This window comes from Apus apus, chromosome 5 (genome assembly GCF_020740795.1).
Source record: "Apus apus isolate bApuApu2 chromosome 5, bApuApu2.pri.cur, whole genome shotgun sequence".
Lineage (NCBI taxonomy): Eukaryota > Metazoa > Chordata > Aves > Apodiformes > Apodidae > Apus > Apus apus.
Genome location: NC_067286.1, coordinates 48,092,793 through 48,107,440, shown reverse-complemented (window position 1 = coordinate 48,107,440; position 14,648 = coordinate 48,092,793). Strand labels below are relative to the sequence as shown.

Here is a 14,648-nt window from a genome sequence, read left to right as displayed (position 1 = left end):
GCATTTGATTTTATAGGTGACCTTGAGCACTTCACTTATTTTTATTCTTTTGTTTCTGTGTCTCCTCAATTTTCTTTTCAATAGAGTAGAGATAATTACACTTTCCATGTATACACAGAAATTCTATAGGCTAAAACAACATTGTTAATGCTAGTTGCTACCTAATCCCCCTCAAGTGTGCTTGTGTGATGGCCTGTCACGGTGATAGGCTTGTCTTTTGCTTTCTCCTGCCTTCTCAGCCCAGTCGGCCTGCATCTGCTTGATCTTGCACTTTGTTCCTCCCTAGCAGTGTCACAGTCTGTCTTCAGCACCAGGACTTCGCCTAGCCTGGGGAGGCTTTGGGGAACGTCTGGGGTTGCTAGGCACTAGCATGAAACAACATACTACTACTTTATCTAGGAGGGAGGCACTGTTTAAGGGCAGTTAATGACGCTGCTTTCTTCAATTGCTTGCAGGATTCCTATGTGGCAGCCTAATAGCTTTATAGGGTGGTTTGCATGTAAATTCAACAAGGAGGTGTTTTACAGGTTAAATGTGACTTTTGGAATTGGGTGACATACCACAACTCCTCCTGAGCCTGTTGGAGGAGTCATTTTATGATCAGAGCAGTGGGAAGCTAATGTGGTGTAGCAGATCCGCCGTAGGCAATAGTATTGTGCTTGCTTACCTGTACTAATGGGTGTACAGGTGCGGGTGTGTTGGAGGACAGCTGGAGGAGCTAGAGGCAGAGCAGCTGTGCCCATGGCATCATCTGGCAGTGGGTCACCATGATTGAAACTACAGGGAATTGTTCCAGACCCATTGTTGATGTGCCCCTTGTGGGATCAGGAGCATGGACTCTGGGAATATGTCTTGGGTTGGTAGTCTTTGGCAGCAGCTTGGACTTCTGGGTTTCTGGCTCACACACATTTCTGACTTCTTTGTACTCGTGAGGGTGAATGCAAAGTAAAAAAAAACTGTTTTAAAGTCTGTGAATGCCTTCATTTGTGTAAAACCCAAACCATCCACACAGTCACTCCTGTGCTGTCTTGCAGCCATTGCCAGGAGATAGTACCTGCTGTTTCTTTTCTCTACTTGGGGCAGATAGAGAAGGCCATGGGACCTGTGCCTGTGGCACTACTCAGAGGGAGCTCCTTGGTGGTTTGTGTGGAGGCCAGCCTCTGAAGGCCCTGCTGAAGGGAGCAGTGCTCTCTTCCCAAAGCAGGCCCTTCACTCTGATGGCACACACAAGTCCAAAGGTACAAAGAAAACTAATATGTCTTGTGCTGGTGAGACTTGAACTCTAATACTGAGAGACTACTGGACAGTGAGTGTTTCAGTAGCACTTCCACGTGTTGTAGGATCTTGTGCTGTCATCTTGCCTGTGAAATAGGTTTGCTTTGTTATAACTGTGGAATACCACAGCCTTCCCTCTTCTCCAGCTGTTACTTCACAACATCACTGGTCCAGCCTCTTTATTCTTGTAGCATTGTTTGTTTGCATACTTGGCTTCTCATTTGGTTTGGGGGAGTTTGTTTTCCTTTACTTTGAGGCTTCATAGTCCTTTTCCACTATCATCATACTTCTCATTCTCCGTGAAGTTCCTTACCACCCAGCCTCTCCAGTTGGAAGGATGGTGCCCATTTTGTAACTGAAAGGACACCAGAAGCATGGAAATGCCTCTGCACCACTTCAGTCAGCATCAGGCTTCTTTCCTAAAGGCAGTCAAGGGTTTAAAAGGATGATGGCTCTGTTGGTGTCTGGGGTAGCTCCTTGAGCAAGTGGGCTAAAATACCAAGAGATGAGCACAAAAGCAAAGACTTGGACTTGTGTGATTTGAGCTAATGGATGTTTTGACTTGGAGCAAAGTAAGATTTAAAAAGCCCCAACCTTTTGCCTTTTGTTTTCTTAAAAAAAGCTGGTGATTTCTTGATGCAACTGGTTTACTCGAGTTGAACACTATACTCCAGTAAGCCTTCCCATCAAACCTTTAATTTCATGTATTAAATAAGCATATCTTTATGGTAATGTATTTTAGCTAGTCAGAGCTCTTTTTCAGCTTCGTGCTTGAGCTGAGCTGTGACTGCTAGTTTACTGAAAAAAAGAGTTGAAAAAGTGCAGAAGAAATGTGTGTTAAATTTTTGTTATGCTGCATCCCAATATTACTTTAGTTTTCTCACAACATAAGATTGTTTAACTTTCTTCAGAAGGGCAGGGAAAGTTTCCAGCTCTTCTGAGTTCATAGGTAACTGAGATTTTGTGTGAGGGTTTCTGGAAATTAAATGCTTACCATGCAGTTGTTACTGTCATTAAAACTGCTGTTAAGGTCTATAGTGCAATTCTTAAAACTGGCTGTATGGAATTTCACTGGTCTGTACTGGAAATGTTGGAACAGCATGAAGAAAATCTACCCTAAAGCTGCATGAATAGTTACTTGTAATTTTTATATGAGATTACAGGGGATCTAAGGAATGTGTTTTATAATAATAGCAATCGTTGGCAGTGGCTTTGTTTTTCTTTCTTTAAGAATTCCTTAGCAGTTGTATTTCTTTCTTTAAAAAAAAAACAAACTAGCTGACCTTAGATGATTCAAATGCACTGTTTATGTCTTCCTGCTAATTACTTCATTTTTTTTTTAAAAAAGGAGTATCTCGAGAACTCACCAGCCTCATCTACAAGGTACATAGCTGTTAAAGAGGATAAAGGTTTCCCATTATCTGTGGCCACTCATAATAACTGTTTAAAACTGGAGAACCGGTGTAGGCAAGCAGAGCAAACAGCATAATGTCTGTCTTGATAACTTGAAATGCCAATGAGTAAAGATAACAGTTTTAAACAGACCAGCAGACCAACTTCAGCATCTTATCTTAAATCTTCCTGAGCATTTGCCAACTAAATAGTTTACAATTTGTTATGTGGTATTTTTCTCCAGTTCTGATAATATTATGCTAGTTCTGCTTCATGTAAATGAAGGAACTACACTTCTAAGTTGGACTTATTTTAGCAGTGATGCCCTTCATTTAGAGGAGAGTGATACTAAGGTGAGGGATGGCTCGCTGAAGTAAAAAACTAAGGTGTGCTCTTCCTGACGTCACTGTCTGCAAGGGAATAGCACTAAGTAGACATTAGAGTAGTGTTTGTGGCTGCACAAGTTCTCTTTGGATATTGAAAAGCCTCTCTGCACTTGCTCTTGGCAGTGCTGATTCAAAATGGCATCAGTAGTTGCAGTAGACTTGCATTCTCTAGTCTTGATGAATTTTCAGCCACTTGTTTCCAGTAGTGCATGCACAGTGTTCGCAAACCTTCAAAAATAGTGTCATATTTAGTGAAGAATGTGTAATCTATGTTGTACTGAGGGACGCTTTTTAAGTCACTTGGCAGGCATCTCTGCATCCTGCAAGGAAGTTATTTAAGCAAGTCATTCTCTCCTGAGGTGGATTTTGGAATGATTATTGTGTTCCTCTTGATGTGAGACAGAGCTAAAAGCAGGGTGTCATAAGGTGCCACTCAAAGGATTTTACTTACCTTCCTCCTTCCTCTCCATCTCCTCACAAAAATTCCTCACATTTTGTATGAAATAGATATTTATTCTTCTCATAAGTTGAGAAGGGAGTTTTGTTTCAGAGGAATTCTTGGTGCTAGTTTGCTGTCCTGGGGATCAACCAGAAACCTGTTTTATTCAAGGTTTCCAGAACTGCTGTATGTTTTGGGTGACTGCAGTGTCAAGTAGTGAGTGACTGGTACCCTGCTCTTTTCATGGGTTGAAGTTTCCATCATTCCTGCTCTCCTGGGACGCTGTATGGGTCCTTGCTGCCTGACAGCCTTAGGAGTGCTCTCACCAGTCCCAGAAGTTTCATGCTGAGGTGTGTAAGCAGTCATGAGTGGTTCCAGAGACATACTGTCTGTGAAGAGGATTGTGCCTACACATTAGGTGTGATACAGACATAAAAGTTGGGAACTGTTGTCTCTTGTACCTTATGCATGGAAATCTGTTCAGGTCTAAATGGATTATCTTTTCAGACTGTGGACCTGGCTGTTGTTATTCAAATGGTTATTGTAAATTCTGTGGTTGCATCATGGATATTTCTATTACCCAATTCTAATTTTTAAAAAAATTTACATTTCAAAACCTGAAAGCTTGGTCCTATAGAAACATTTCTGTGCTTGCTTGGCATACCTGGACATCTACAGAAGCTGCACAGCATTCCTGTGGATAAACTTGGCAAATCTGTGTGAAGGTTTGTTTTAAGCCTGCTGTTACAGGGTAAGTGGGCACGAGGAGCTCAGGATATATATTTCTGTAGAGTAAGAACCTTTGATATCCAGTAATCCCTCCACTATTACTTACAAAGGGTAATTAACTTGCTGTAACAATATTAGGTTTCATCCATGCTGAAAGCAAGCCCTTAGGTCAGTAATGGTGAATACTGATACCAAAAGGTTCCTCATTACTGCAGAAAGTGTTATTAGTGTTACTCACAGGTCCGATGTTAACAACTGCAACAACTTACAGATAAATTACAGTGCTGGTAGTCTGGAATTGCAGATGCTAGTTGGAAATGTCCCTTTTTTGAGTAACAGGAATTTTCTGCTTGTTTTTACAGTTCCTGAAGCACCTCTGTAACCAACATGGCACAGTTCTCAAAGATGGTGTACAGCTACACCACTTCAGTCTGGTAGCTATCATATACTTAATTCATGTTACTGACAGTTTCAGTTCAAGAAAGTCAAGCCCTGGCCACTCACATGACTGGTAGTGGAGAAGAAAAAGGACAGATCCTACTCAGTGGGGAATTGTTGGCTTTGATTTTATTTTGGTTGGTTGTTAGAAGTGGCAAGATCCTTAACTCAAAGAGTTGCTGTTTAATAATTCTCAAAATTCTAGCATAGCCTGGGTACCTGTGTAGAGCAGAACACTCATGGTTCTCTTGCTTCAGTTCCTCTCCTTACAGCCTATCCAGCTTTCCTTGGCCCACATGCATCTGTACAGCCCAGCATCTCAGTGTCTGGTCTGGGCTGTGCAGCTCCCCTGGTCTTTCCCTCAGGGCTGCACATGCCGGCTTCAGTGCCAGCTCACCCCAGCTCTCAACTGGATGCCTGCTCTCTGTCATGCCAGTTTTCCCATTCCTCTTTCAAGCTGCTTTGTATCCAGGGAGAATCCTGGTTTTCCTTTAGAGTACTGTTCCAAGGGCTGCATTGGGGTGTCACCACAGCTCCTGCTGCAGAAAGGGAGATCTCCTTTTCTCCTCCCTGGCTTCCCTCCTCCATCTCCTGCTTTGCAGTAGCACTGGATGCTCATCAGGCCCTTCATGTGAGCCAACTTAATGAGTTTAAATGACAAAATTCAGCCATCAAAACAGTTTTCTTTGAGGAAAATGACTGAAATGGGCTTGTGGAAGAAGAGCTGGGCACAAGCAAGAGGGCAAGGAGAACAGTGCAGCCAAGGGCAAGGGAAGCAGCAGCCCTTCATTCACTGCATCTGTTTTGGGGGGTGTTCTCTTAGGGTTCTTTTTCCTTAGGGACCCTCTTGGTGGTTATGCTGTGAGAGATGTGGGTGGCTGGATTTGTTCATCCCTGGTTTCAGTGCAGTCCCATGTGAATTCAAAGCAAATGTGTAACTGGAGCTTCGGAAGGTACAATTTGAAATTGCCAGTGTCCCTCTGAGCATGCATGTTTTGCAGTTCCTGTATCTGCTCTCTTCCCAAAGCTTTGGTGTGGGCAGACTGTTTGTATGGCAATTAAAAGAACAACCCTGGAAAAAAGTTGTGTTCCTAACACATTTCAAGTCTGTGCTAAAATAGCCAGGGAACAAAATTCCTCAAATAAACATTTGCCAGAATTTTTATATAGATGGGGGATATATTTTTTCCCAGCTATTGGTCTGGACAAGAGCTCAATACACAAGTTTTTTAATTGAGCTTTGGCAGCCAATAAGTGATACCCAAGGCCAGGCAACTAGTTGTGAGGTATATGGAAACGAAACAAAATCTTTATAATGAGGGGTTTTAATAGTGGGTGATGCTGTTATCCTCAACTATAACCACTGAAAGAGCTGACAAGCAGCATTTAAATTAGTTTCTTTTTAAATGCCAAACTTTTTTTCTATTCAATTAAAAGATGACCACACATTTTTGAATCCTGATAGGTTGTGTAAACTAGGATATTAAAAGCATGCAGTGCATTGGGAGGAAAAATAATTGTACACTTAGTGCATCATGTACCTTTTCATGGCAATGCACTGGTTTTAATTGTTGGAGGAGAATCAGATTTGTGTATTTCAGATATGAGGAAGAGCAAATGAATTAAAAAGTTGGGATTTAGTACACAATATAGTGATACAATCTAAACATATAATGAGAGACAGAAAAAGGCATAGCAAGTTCTTAATAGAAAAGATAATCACAATTTTTTAAAAAGAAAAATTACTCCATCATAAACTTTTATGGGATAACTTCTACATGTTGCTTTCTCTCCCAGTTACTACATCTGAACCAGCTTACTTGCAGCTATAGTCTCCTATTGGGCAAGGTGAAGGGGACTCACAGTGACACTTGCCTTTTTTTAATAACTTTAAACGAGGCTGCAGAAGCAGTAACCTGTGATTGGCAGGAGTGAAGGAAGGGGTGGCTGTGCCTGGCCCTCGAGGAGGTGAAGTGTTGGGAGGTCCCAAAGCACTCTGGTGCCAAAGTGGTCAGGGGGCTCTTACCCACTCCTCAGTCACTTGTTTCCTGGAGACAATTGTAATACAGGGATTTTATTTGTTTTTTTTTTCCCTTTCCTTGCTGGTTTTTGCTTGGAGACATTATTGACTTTTGGCTTGGAGGAGGTAGTGAAGCAGCACGCCAAGTGTTATAAGATGGAAATTAATCACTAACCGATGGGTCTGAGTTCAAATGATTTCCTTTCCTGTGATTGCTCTGTATATGGGAAGACTAATGACACATGTAAACAAAGCTCTTCACACCTCCCACAGTCAAGAAGGATTCTTAACCTGATGACACTTCAGTTTTCTTTTTATTTCTGCTCTCTTGTGTGATTGTGGAAAAACAAAAGTAACTATCTTAAAAAGGAACTTTGCATGGTTGGAGTGCTTTGCTTTAAATTACATTTGGTTTTGCTGCTAAATGTTGTCAGCTCAGTTGCGGTGAAAAATTAGCAAATCTGCCTTCCCAGTGTTTCTTTTAACAAGGAGTATAATTATTCTCAGTACTTTTTGTGTGAGAGTTTCTTTTTTTCAGTGAGATTATTTTTGGCTTTTGCAAGAACATGGGCAAGCCAAACAAATCTAGCTTAACAATAATGAAAGATTTTGAAGTTACTCCTCAGTAAAGCCCTCAACTTGAACAATCCCTGATTTTGCGGAGTAATTTCTTTCAGGTAGATGAAAAGTCTGTCTTGGAAGTAAATGAAAAAACGGAGAAATTTGGAAACAGTATGTTGTGTTGTGCAAGTACAAATAAGGTAGATGATATTTAAGTGTAGCTTTTTTTTTTTCTTCTTTTTTTTTGTTAAGCTTATCCCATGCTGTAAGGAGTAAGGAATCCAGCAAAGGTTTTATCCTGAAAAACATTCCTAGTTTTGCTTGTTGCTCACTTAAAAGGAAATTTTATGTTCTTCTTGCTCTGACTCTTGGATGGAGAATGGAAGTGGAATTTGAGAGGTTTGGATTCTATTTTTTACTCTGTCCTTTGCCTAAAATGTCACTTACTAGGCTTATCATGTAAAGTCTCTGGCTCATTGTCCCATATTTAAAAGAGGGCTAAACATAAACAACCTTCTTTTTGCAAACTGGTTTGAGTTGTGTGGCACACAGTTTCCACCACTGACACCAGCAGTGGATCTTTCAGTGATTTGCTGTAGTACTTTACCAGCATGAAATCCCATGAGTCTTCCTTGCTGTCTCTCTCTAGCCCCTTGAGAATCTTGGGCCATTGGACGATGCAAAGGCCCTGCTTCACCTTGAGTCAGTCTGTAGCCTTCTGGTAGGGCACCCTTGGCAAGCAAGGAGAGAGTTGGGCTTGAACCCTGACATCCTGAAGAGGCTTGACCCTATCACAGAATCTTAGAGGTTGGAAGGGACCTCAAAAGATCATCTAGTCCAACCCCCCTGCCAGAGCAGGATCACCTACAGCACATCACACAGGAATGTGTCCAGGTGGGTTTTGAATGTCTCCAGGAAAGAAGACTCCACAACCTCTCTGGGCAACCTGTTCCAGTGCTCTGTCACTCTCACAAGTGAAGAAGTTTTTCCTTATGTTTATGTGGAACTTCCTATGTTCCAGTTTGCACCCACTGCCCCTTGTCCTTCCTATCACTAGACATCACTGGAAAAAGCCTGGCTCCGTCCTCCTGACACTCGCCCTTAACATCTTTGTAAACATTGATGAGGTCACCCCTCAGTCTCTTCTTCTCCAACCTAAAGAGACACAACTCCTTCAGCCTTTCCACTCACTTAATCTAATGTCCCTTAATCCCTATGTTCCTAGTTCCACCAGAGCAGTGTGCAGAAGATTGTTCTTTCTTCATCACCTCCAGGAGATGTGCTTGTTCCTGAAAGCAAGCAGTCGTGCCTTCTGCAGGTTATGCCAGACCTCTCCTTTTCTTTCAAGCCAAGTCTCATGCAGTGCTGTCAACTTGCTAGAGGCTATCACACAGCACTCCAGTGATGCTGGGGAAGATTTTTTTTTTTCATTTTTATGGTTTTGGAGGGAGAACGTAGTGCATATTTGCTGTCTGTAAGTTCAGAAGGAGGTCTGTAAGCACTTTGCAAGTTCATGGTGTGCCCTAAAGCCATCCATGAGGCAGAGAAGTGCCTAGGAGTTGGTAGGGCTTCATGAAGTTGACACGTTTTCCACAGGAAACAAGTGTCTGGTTTTGATCTTCCTTGTAGCTTTAGAAAATAATACCCCACTTCCCATGTGATTTGTGTGTGTGTGTGTTTGTTCTTCCACAAATGAAACAGAAAGCCTTGCTCTGCTGGTAGAAGCTGGAGCTGAGACAAGGGATGATGGCCCTGGGCTGGAAAGTGGCTAGAGACAGTTAGCGCAGCCTCCTCTGCCTATTCCAGAAGACATCAATATTTACCAAAAATCTTGTAATTATGTCTTGAAAGCCTGCCAGTGGACTTCAGTCAGTAATTAGGGTTGGTGTTTGTTTTTATGTATGCTTCAGCAGACCAAGGCAGCTCCTAAGCTGTCATTTTCTATGCTTGCATAGTGGAGCTGAGGGAAACTTGTTTTGGTGTTTGTTTGAGAACTCAGACAAAACAATTCAAAATATCTACACCCTGACCTCTTGTGGGACTGATAGAAGGACTGAAATTGTACTGCTCGTAACTACAGAATAAATACTGAATTTTAGTGTAGTCTTCATGTTACAGATTGACTTACTGGGTTGCTTGTTCTGTGTGTCCAGAAAGGGTAATTACAATAACTGTTGTTTTAAAAATTTCACAAAACTCTTAAATGGTTTAAACTCTGATTATACTGTGAGCTTTTTTGTTTTTGTTTTGGGTTTTTGGTTACTTTTTTCCCTTAGGGGAGAAAAGATGATTAATTTCCTCTTGTAGCATAATGGTACTGATGTCATGTGGCTGAAGGATTAAGTTCTTTTATTTTTAAAACAGTTGCTAGGGTGTTTAAACCCCTCCTTTTGAGCCCTGTTTTTTGTTAGTATAACAGCAAAAGAGAAAGAAAATTGCTTTCAAAAAGAATCTGCTTTTCTTCAAAGTTTCCATTTAACAGTAACTGTAGCTTCTTATTTTTCCAATATGGGGTGATGGGGAAATTGCCAGATATTGTTAAATTATGTTAACTACTAAAAAGAGAGGAGGAGGGGGAAAGCAACATTCTTTCTTACTTCCCCCTGCCCTCCCCCCCCCCACCCGAAGTGTGATTTAAATCATACATTTGCAATATGTTATTAATGGAGTAATAATCTCTGGCAAGCAAACTATGTTAACTTCTGTCAGACAAAAAACCCAAACCTTTTTCCTGACAAGTACTGCTAAATAAATAAGGCTATGCCATTAGATCAAATATTTGATTTTTTTTTTTTAATTCTTTTTTCTTTGCAGAGTATTGGAAAGGGGTCCTTGTGGTGTATAGACCCAGAATATAGACAAAATCTTATTCAGGCTTTGAAAAAGACACCCTATCACCCATATTCGCATGTGTTCAATACACCTCCCACATCTCCTCAGGCATATCAAAGGTAAGAACTAGATGCATTTTACAACTCTTTAATGTTTTCATCCAGTGTTGCGTATGAATCTTGGGTAAGATGTTAAATGTAATTAAGCTTTGCAGTTTGGAAATGTGTTAGCAGAGAGCCCCGGAGCACTGGCAGCAGCCTGGCCTCGCTCAGCGTGGGTCTGGACGCCTTACCTGCCCGTCCCCCTGCCTGGTGGCACCGCGTCCCTGAGCAGAGCTTGCCATCCTGCTTGTGTGGGAGCCATGGAGCCTTCAGCAAAAGGACGCCTGAAATTGAAAGGCATGTAGGCAAACGGAGAGCTCTGAAATGTCTGCATATCCCGTTGGCAGCAGGTGGAAGCCCAGTGCCCTCCCTGGGAGGAGACGGGCTCGGTTCCCCGCCCCCCCGTGTGTTTGGGGCCTGTGTTGCCTGCACAACCCTCAGGTCTCCAGGCGAGCGCTGCGCCCAGGTGACTCAAACAAGCGTTGTTGTAGTTGGGCACTCCCTGCCCCAATGCCTGCCCTCCAGGTTGTCCTGGAGGGGCCTGGGGGAGAGCAATGGCCAGTTTTCTGCCTTGCTCAGAGAAGGAGGCATGGGGCAGGTTTTTCCATTTGTTTCGCATTTGGTTTTCATCTGGCCATTGCTCGTTGCTAACATTCGTGAGGGAGGAGAGATAATCTGTGACTGCAATCCAGCAAGCGGGGGGGCAGACACACGCAGGGCTTTGACACCGCTGCTTTCTCCTCACCGCTAGTGTGGAGATCGTTGTCTTCACTTTTCCAAACGTGGCAGCGCACCCGGCAGGGTCAGAAATGCGGGTCACGGCCAGTGCTGAACCGCACCCCTCAGAATCAGGAAGGTGTCTTTAACAAGCTGTACCACGGGTCAGCAGCATCACCAGGACCGAGGAGTGACTTGTGATGACTCTCCTGGGGTTTAAAATATATATATATTTTTAATCTATTTTGTTTTTCCCCGGAGCCGTTTCAGCGTTAGTGCTGAGGCGGATGGAGAGGCCGCTGGTGCGGGAGAGGCCGCCGCCCTCCGCCCGCCCCGGCCGCCCGACCGGCGTGATGGTCGCCATAGCAACGCGGGCGTCTCCCTGGCAACGCGCAGCCCCGGCAGGTGCCGTTGCGTCACGGGGCTGCGCGCGCGGCCTGGCGGCAGGAGCGTTGCCGCGGTAACGGGCGGTAACGGGCGGTCCCGCGCAGCAGCGGCAGCCGCGCCGGCCCCTTGGGGAGCGCCGGGAGCCTGCGCCGGGCTTTGTGTCCCGGGGCCGGGAGGATCGCAGGCACGGGGTGGTTCTTTCCCGCTGCTTTAAGACGAGCGGCTGACTCGGGGGCAGCGAGCAGCGGCGGGAAGTGACTGGAGTTCGGGGTATCCCGGAGCCGCGCAGCAGCGCCGGTCACTGTTGTGTTTCAGGTGGAGCTCTAGAAAAATATTTTCCCTTTTGGTTTTCCCCTGCTCCCAGTGATCCCACCGCTACTGTGCTTTGCAGAGGACAGAAAAGTAATTTGAATAATGGCATGAAATTGTAGCATGTTTGGATAACGCTTGTTTCCAGAGCCTCACTTCATCATTTCTGTTGCCCTTTAAAGAGTGTTTTAGTTACTCCCAAACAGACTTACCCAGAAATTCTTGTTGCAAGTGAAAGTGTATTGCACATCTGACACAGAAACGGAGGGGTTTTGATCCCTTCTAATCCTGGCAAGCAAAACAATCCAGCAAGCACACACAGTTGAAAGCAGAACGATCTCCTTGAAGAGACTGTTGAGTTAGTGGGTCAGATTTGCCAGAACCGCTGTGCAGTTTGCTGGCAGATGTTGCCTGCAGGAGCTCGCAGGTAGCTTTTCCAGGTCGGGTTGAAGGAAGCAATGCAGTGACGCAGGCAGGAGTGGTCCTTGGGGGGATGAGCCCACAGATGGGTGGTGGCTGGGGGCAGGGTGACAGGGAGCCTGCTCTGGGGAGCTGCCCTGCATCCTGCGCAGCCGTGTGCCCGCTGCTCACCCATCCTCCCTGCGTGTAGCAGAGGATGCCCGCAGAGCCGTAGAGCTCGGGTGGAAGTTGTGCTGCCTTATTCTAGGTGGGAGGGCGGACAGAACTTGGTAGCCAGTTTTCATGTGTGGGAGAGAGATGTACTGGCACGTGCCAAACAGCATGGGATTTAAGAAAGTGTTTTGAAAGACTGCCTGCTTTTGCTGATGCCTGTATGTAACTGGGCAAGCAGCAAAGCTGCTGTCTTCTGAGCGAGGGAGAGGGAGGATGCTACCAAAACACCCGCAAGCGAGTCCCAGAGCTGAAAAGGAAACTTCCTCTCCTTGGAAAGCATGGGATCTCAGAGCTGCTGCTACACTGCTTGTGCTGCCAAGCACTCTCAAGTCTTCCTTGTGATGACTACATCATAAAACAAAGAGCTTGTGTGGCTGCAGGAGCAATATTTCACAAATAGAGGCCCAAAGGAAGCCAAGTTTTGTATAAAGACTTTGTGGTGTTGGTGTTATTTTTAGCTGGGTATCTTTCAGCAGTACCTCTGTCAAATAAAACTTAATCTTCCCATGGTCTTCTAAAATATGTATATATTTATCTGCTAATATCTGGCAAAACATCAACGCGACACTGGCCTAGGCCATCAGTGACTGTTGAATTAATTTCATTACACCTTTGCAGTTACGTAGTGAAATTCTATGTTGACTAAATTTCTGATACATTCACAAGGAGTTGAACATTCCCTGTGCATTTGGAAAAAGAATACTCTTGTATGTATGTGATTGCTTTCTCATGTGTACAAAGGCTTCAACAACTGGTAGAAAATGTAAATTCACTCTGCCATCGTTGAACCTCCAGAGCGATACATCGTCATAGAAACAAATTCCCAGGGAAATTTCGTCTGATAGTGAATATGTCTATAAAAAATTCTTGAATGGCAGAGGTTTTGCTGTCCATCCATTTTACATAGCTGAAATCCACAACTAAGAGAAACTGTGTCACCTGATATAAATGAAATATGTCTGGAATCTGATAATTTGGCAATATTACTCAGGCCTCTAGGAACAGGATTAATCAGAGGAATTAGGAGGTTTGTAAGGATCAGTTGGTGCAATTCTAGAGGGGCAAATTGACCTATTGCTCGTCACCATCAAATGTTTTAAAAGAATAAGGATACACAAATGAATCACATGTTCTGTTTAGTATCTGGATAAGCAGCTTAGGGGTGAATTGAGCACAGAGTGGAGGAATGTATTGTAAAAATAACCCAAGCAAGATGATCACTGAACAGACAAATTCTCCTTTTCTGAACAGTGTTAATTACATCAGATAATTCAGCTTTACAGCTTCATGAGGGCACCCTGCATAAACATAACAGGGAGGACCTTTTATGAAGGAGTTTTGTCATATGCACTGACACATTTGGATGGCCGAGTCAGTGTTATGCTGGTATTATTTGAGGTTAGACATAGGATTCAAACCAGGAAGGTTGGTTTACATTGAGCTCCCTTGTATAGAAGACCATAGTTTCAGGGCAAAAAACAAACTTGCAGTGTTTGTACATAAGAAGGAACTTGAGACTACAGTTGTCTGAATTGCTGTTACAAATCAGAGTGGAGGCTATTATCTGTAAACTTTAAGAAGTAAGATTACAACAATTGCAAATTATATAATTTTATTTTAATTCAATGTGTATTCTTAAAAAACCCACAAAACTCATGCCAAACAAAGAATGTAATTCTTCTAATGTAAGCATTTTTATATCTTTTATGATTAATTTTAAGGAGGAACTAACACTGATACACAGCTTTATAAAGAAAAAACTCTCCTTGGTGTGGGAAAATTGCTGCTTTTGTCTAATGTGTTTCTTTTAAAATATTTATAACTGTATTTTTAATAGCAACCTTGAAATAGATGTATAGACACAAACTTTGTTAAGCAACCATGTAAGTCAGTGCCCTGATACTTAATTTATATATTTTATTTCCAGTTTTCTGACTCTTACTGAGCCATAGGTGGAAATTTTTCTTCTGATAGTGCTTTGAGATCTTGAAATAGATTTTTCTTTTGTCTGAACATTTTACATCAGACTATTCTTAATTGTTTTCTTCAGTTGAAAGAGAAACTTCTGTTTAGAGGCAGTTTCCAGGACCGCTTTTCATTTAAATGTGCATAGCTTTTGTGATCTGATTTTCCTTTCCCCATTCCTTGTTGAAGTGTATGGTACAGGCATAGGCCAGTGGATCACAGAAGGCCTTCAGGTATAAGTGACCAAATGTGAAACTCTACTAGCCTGGGTTTTGAAAAACTTTGAGAGGCTTCTGATTTTTTTAACTTAGTGTCTCTTATCACTGTTTCCTTCTGCTGCTGCTGCAGGCTTCCCTAAAAAAGCTTGAATGAGCTTCTTGAATATTCATCAGTTCTCCAGTGTCTAGTCTTTTGATACCTGTTTCTGATAAAAATATTTTTCCTTATTCTTTATCTTGAAGTAG

At 43.0% G+C, this 14,648-nt stretch overlaps 1 protein-coding gene across 3 annotated transcripts in view; it reads left to right on the top strand.

Annotated features, from left to right (window-relative positions):
• Nucleotides 1-14,648, top strand: part of FOXN3 (forkhead box N3) — a 209,941-nt gene that overhangs the window by 94,849 nt on the left and 100,444 nt on the right. For all 3 annotated transcript variants that reach the window (XM_051620661.1, XM_051620663.1, XM_051620662.1), the window contains exon 4: nucleotides 10,055-10,191. In XM_051620661.1, the coding sequence (XP_051476621.1) occupies nucleotides 10,055-10,191 (137 nt within the window). The remainder of the gene's footprint in view (nucleotides 1-10,054; nucleotides 10,192-14,648) is intronic.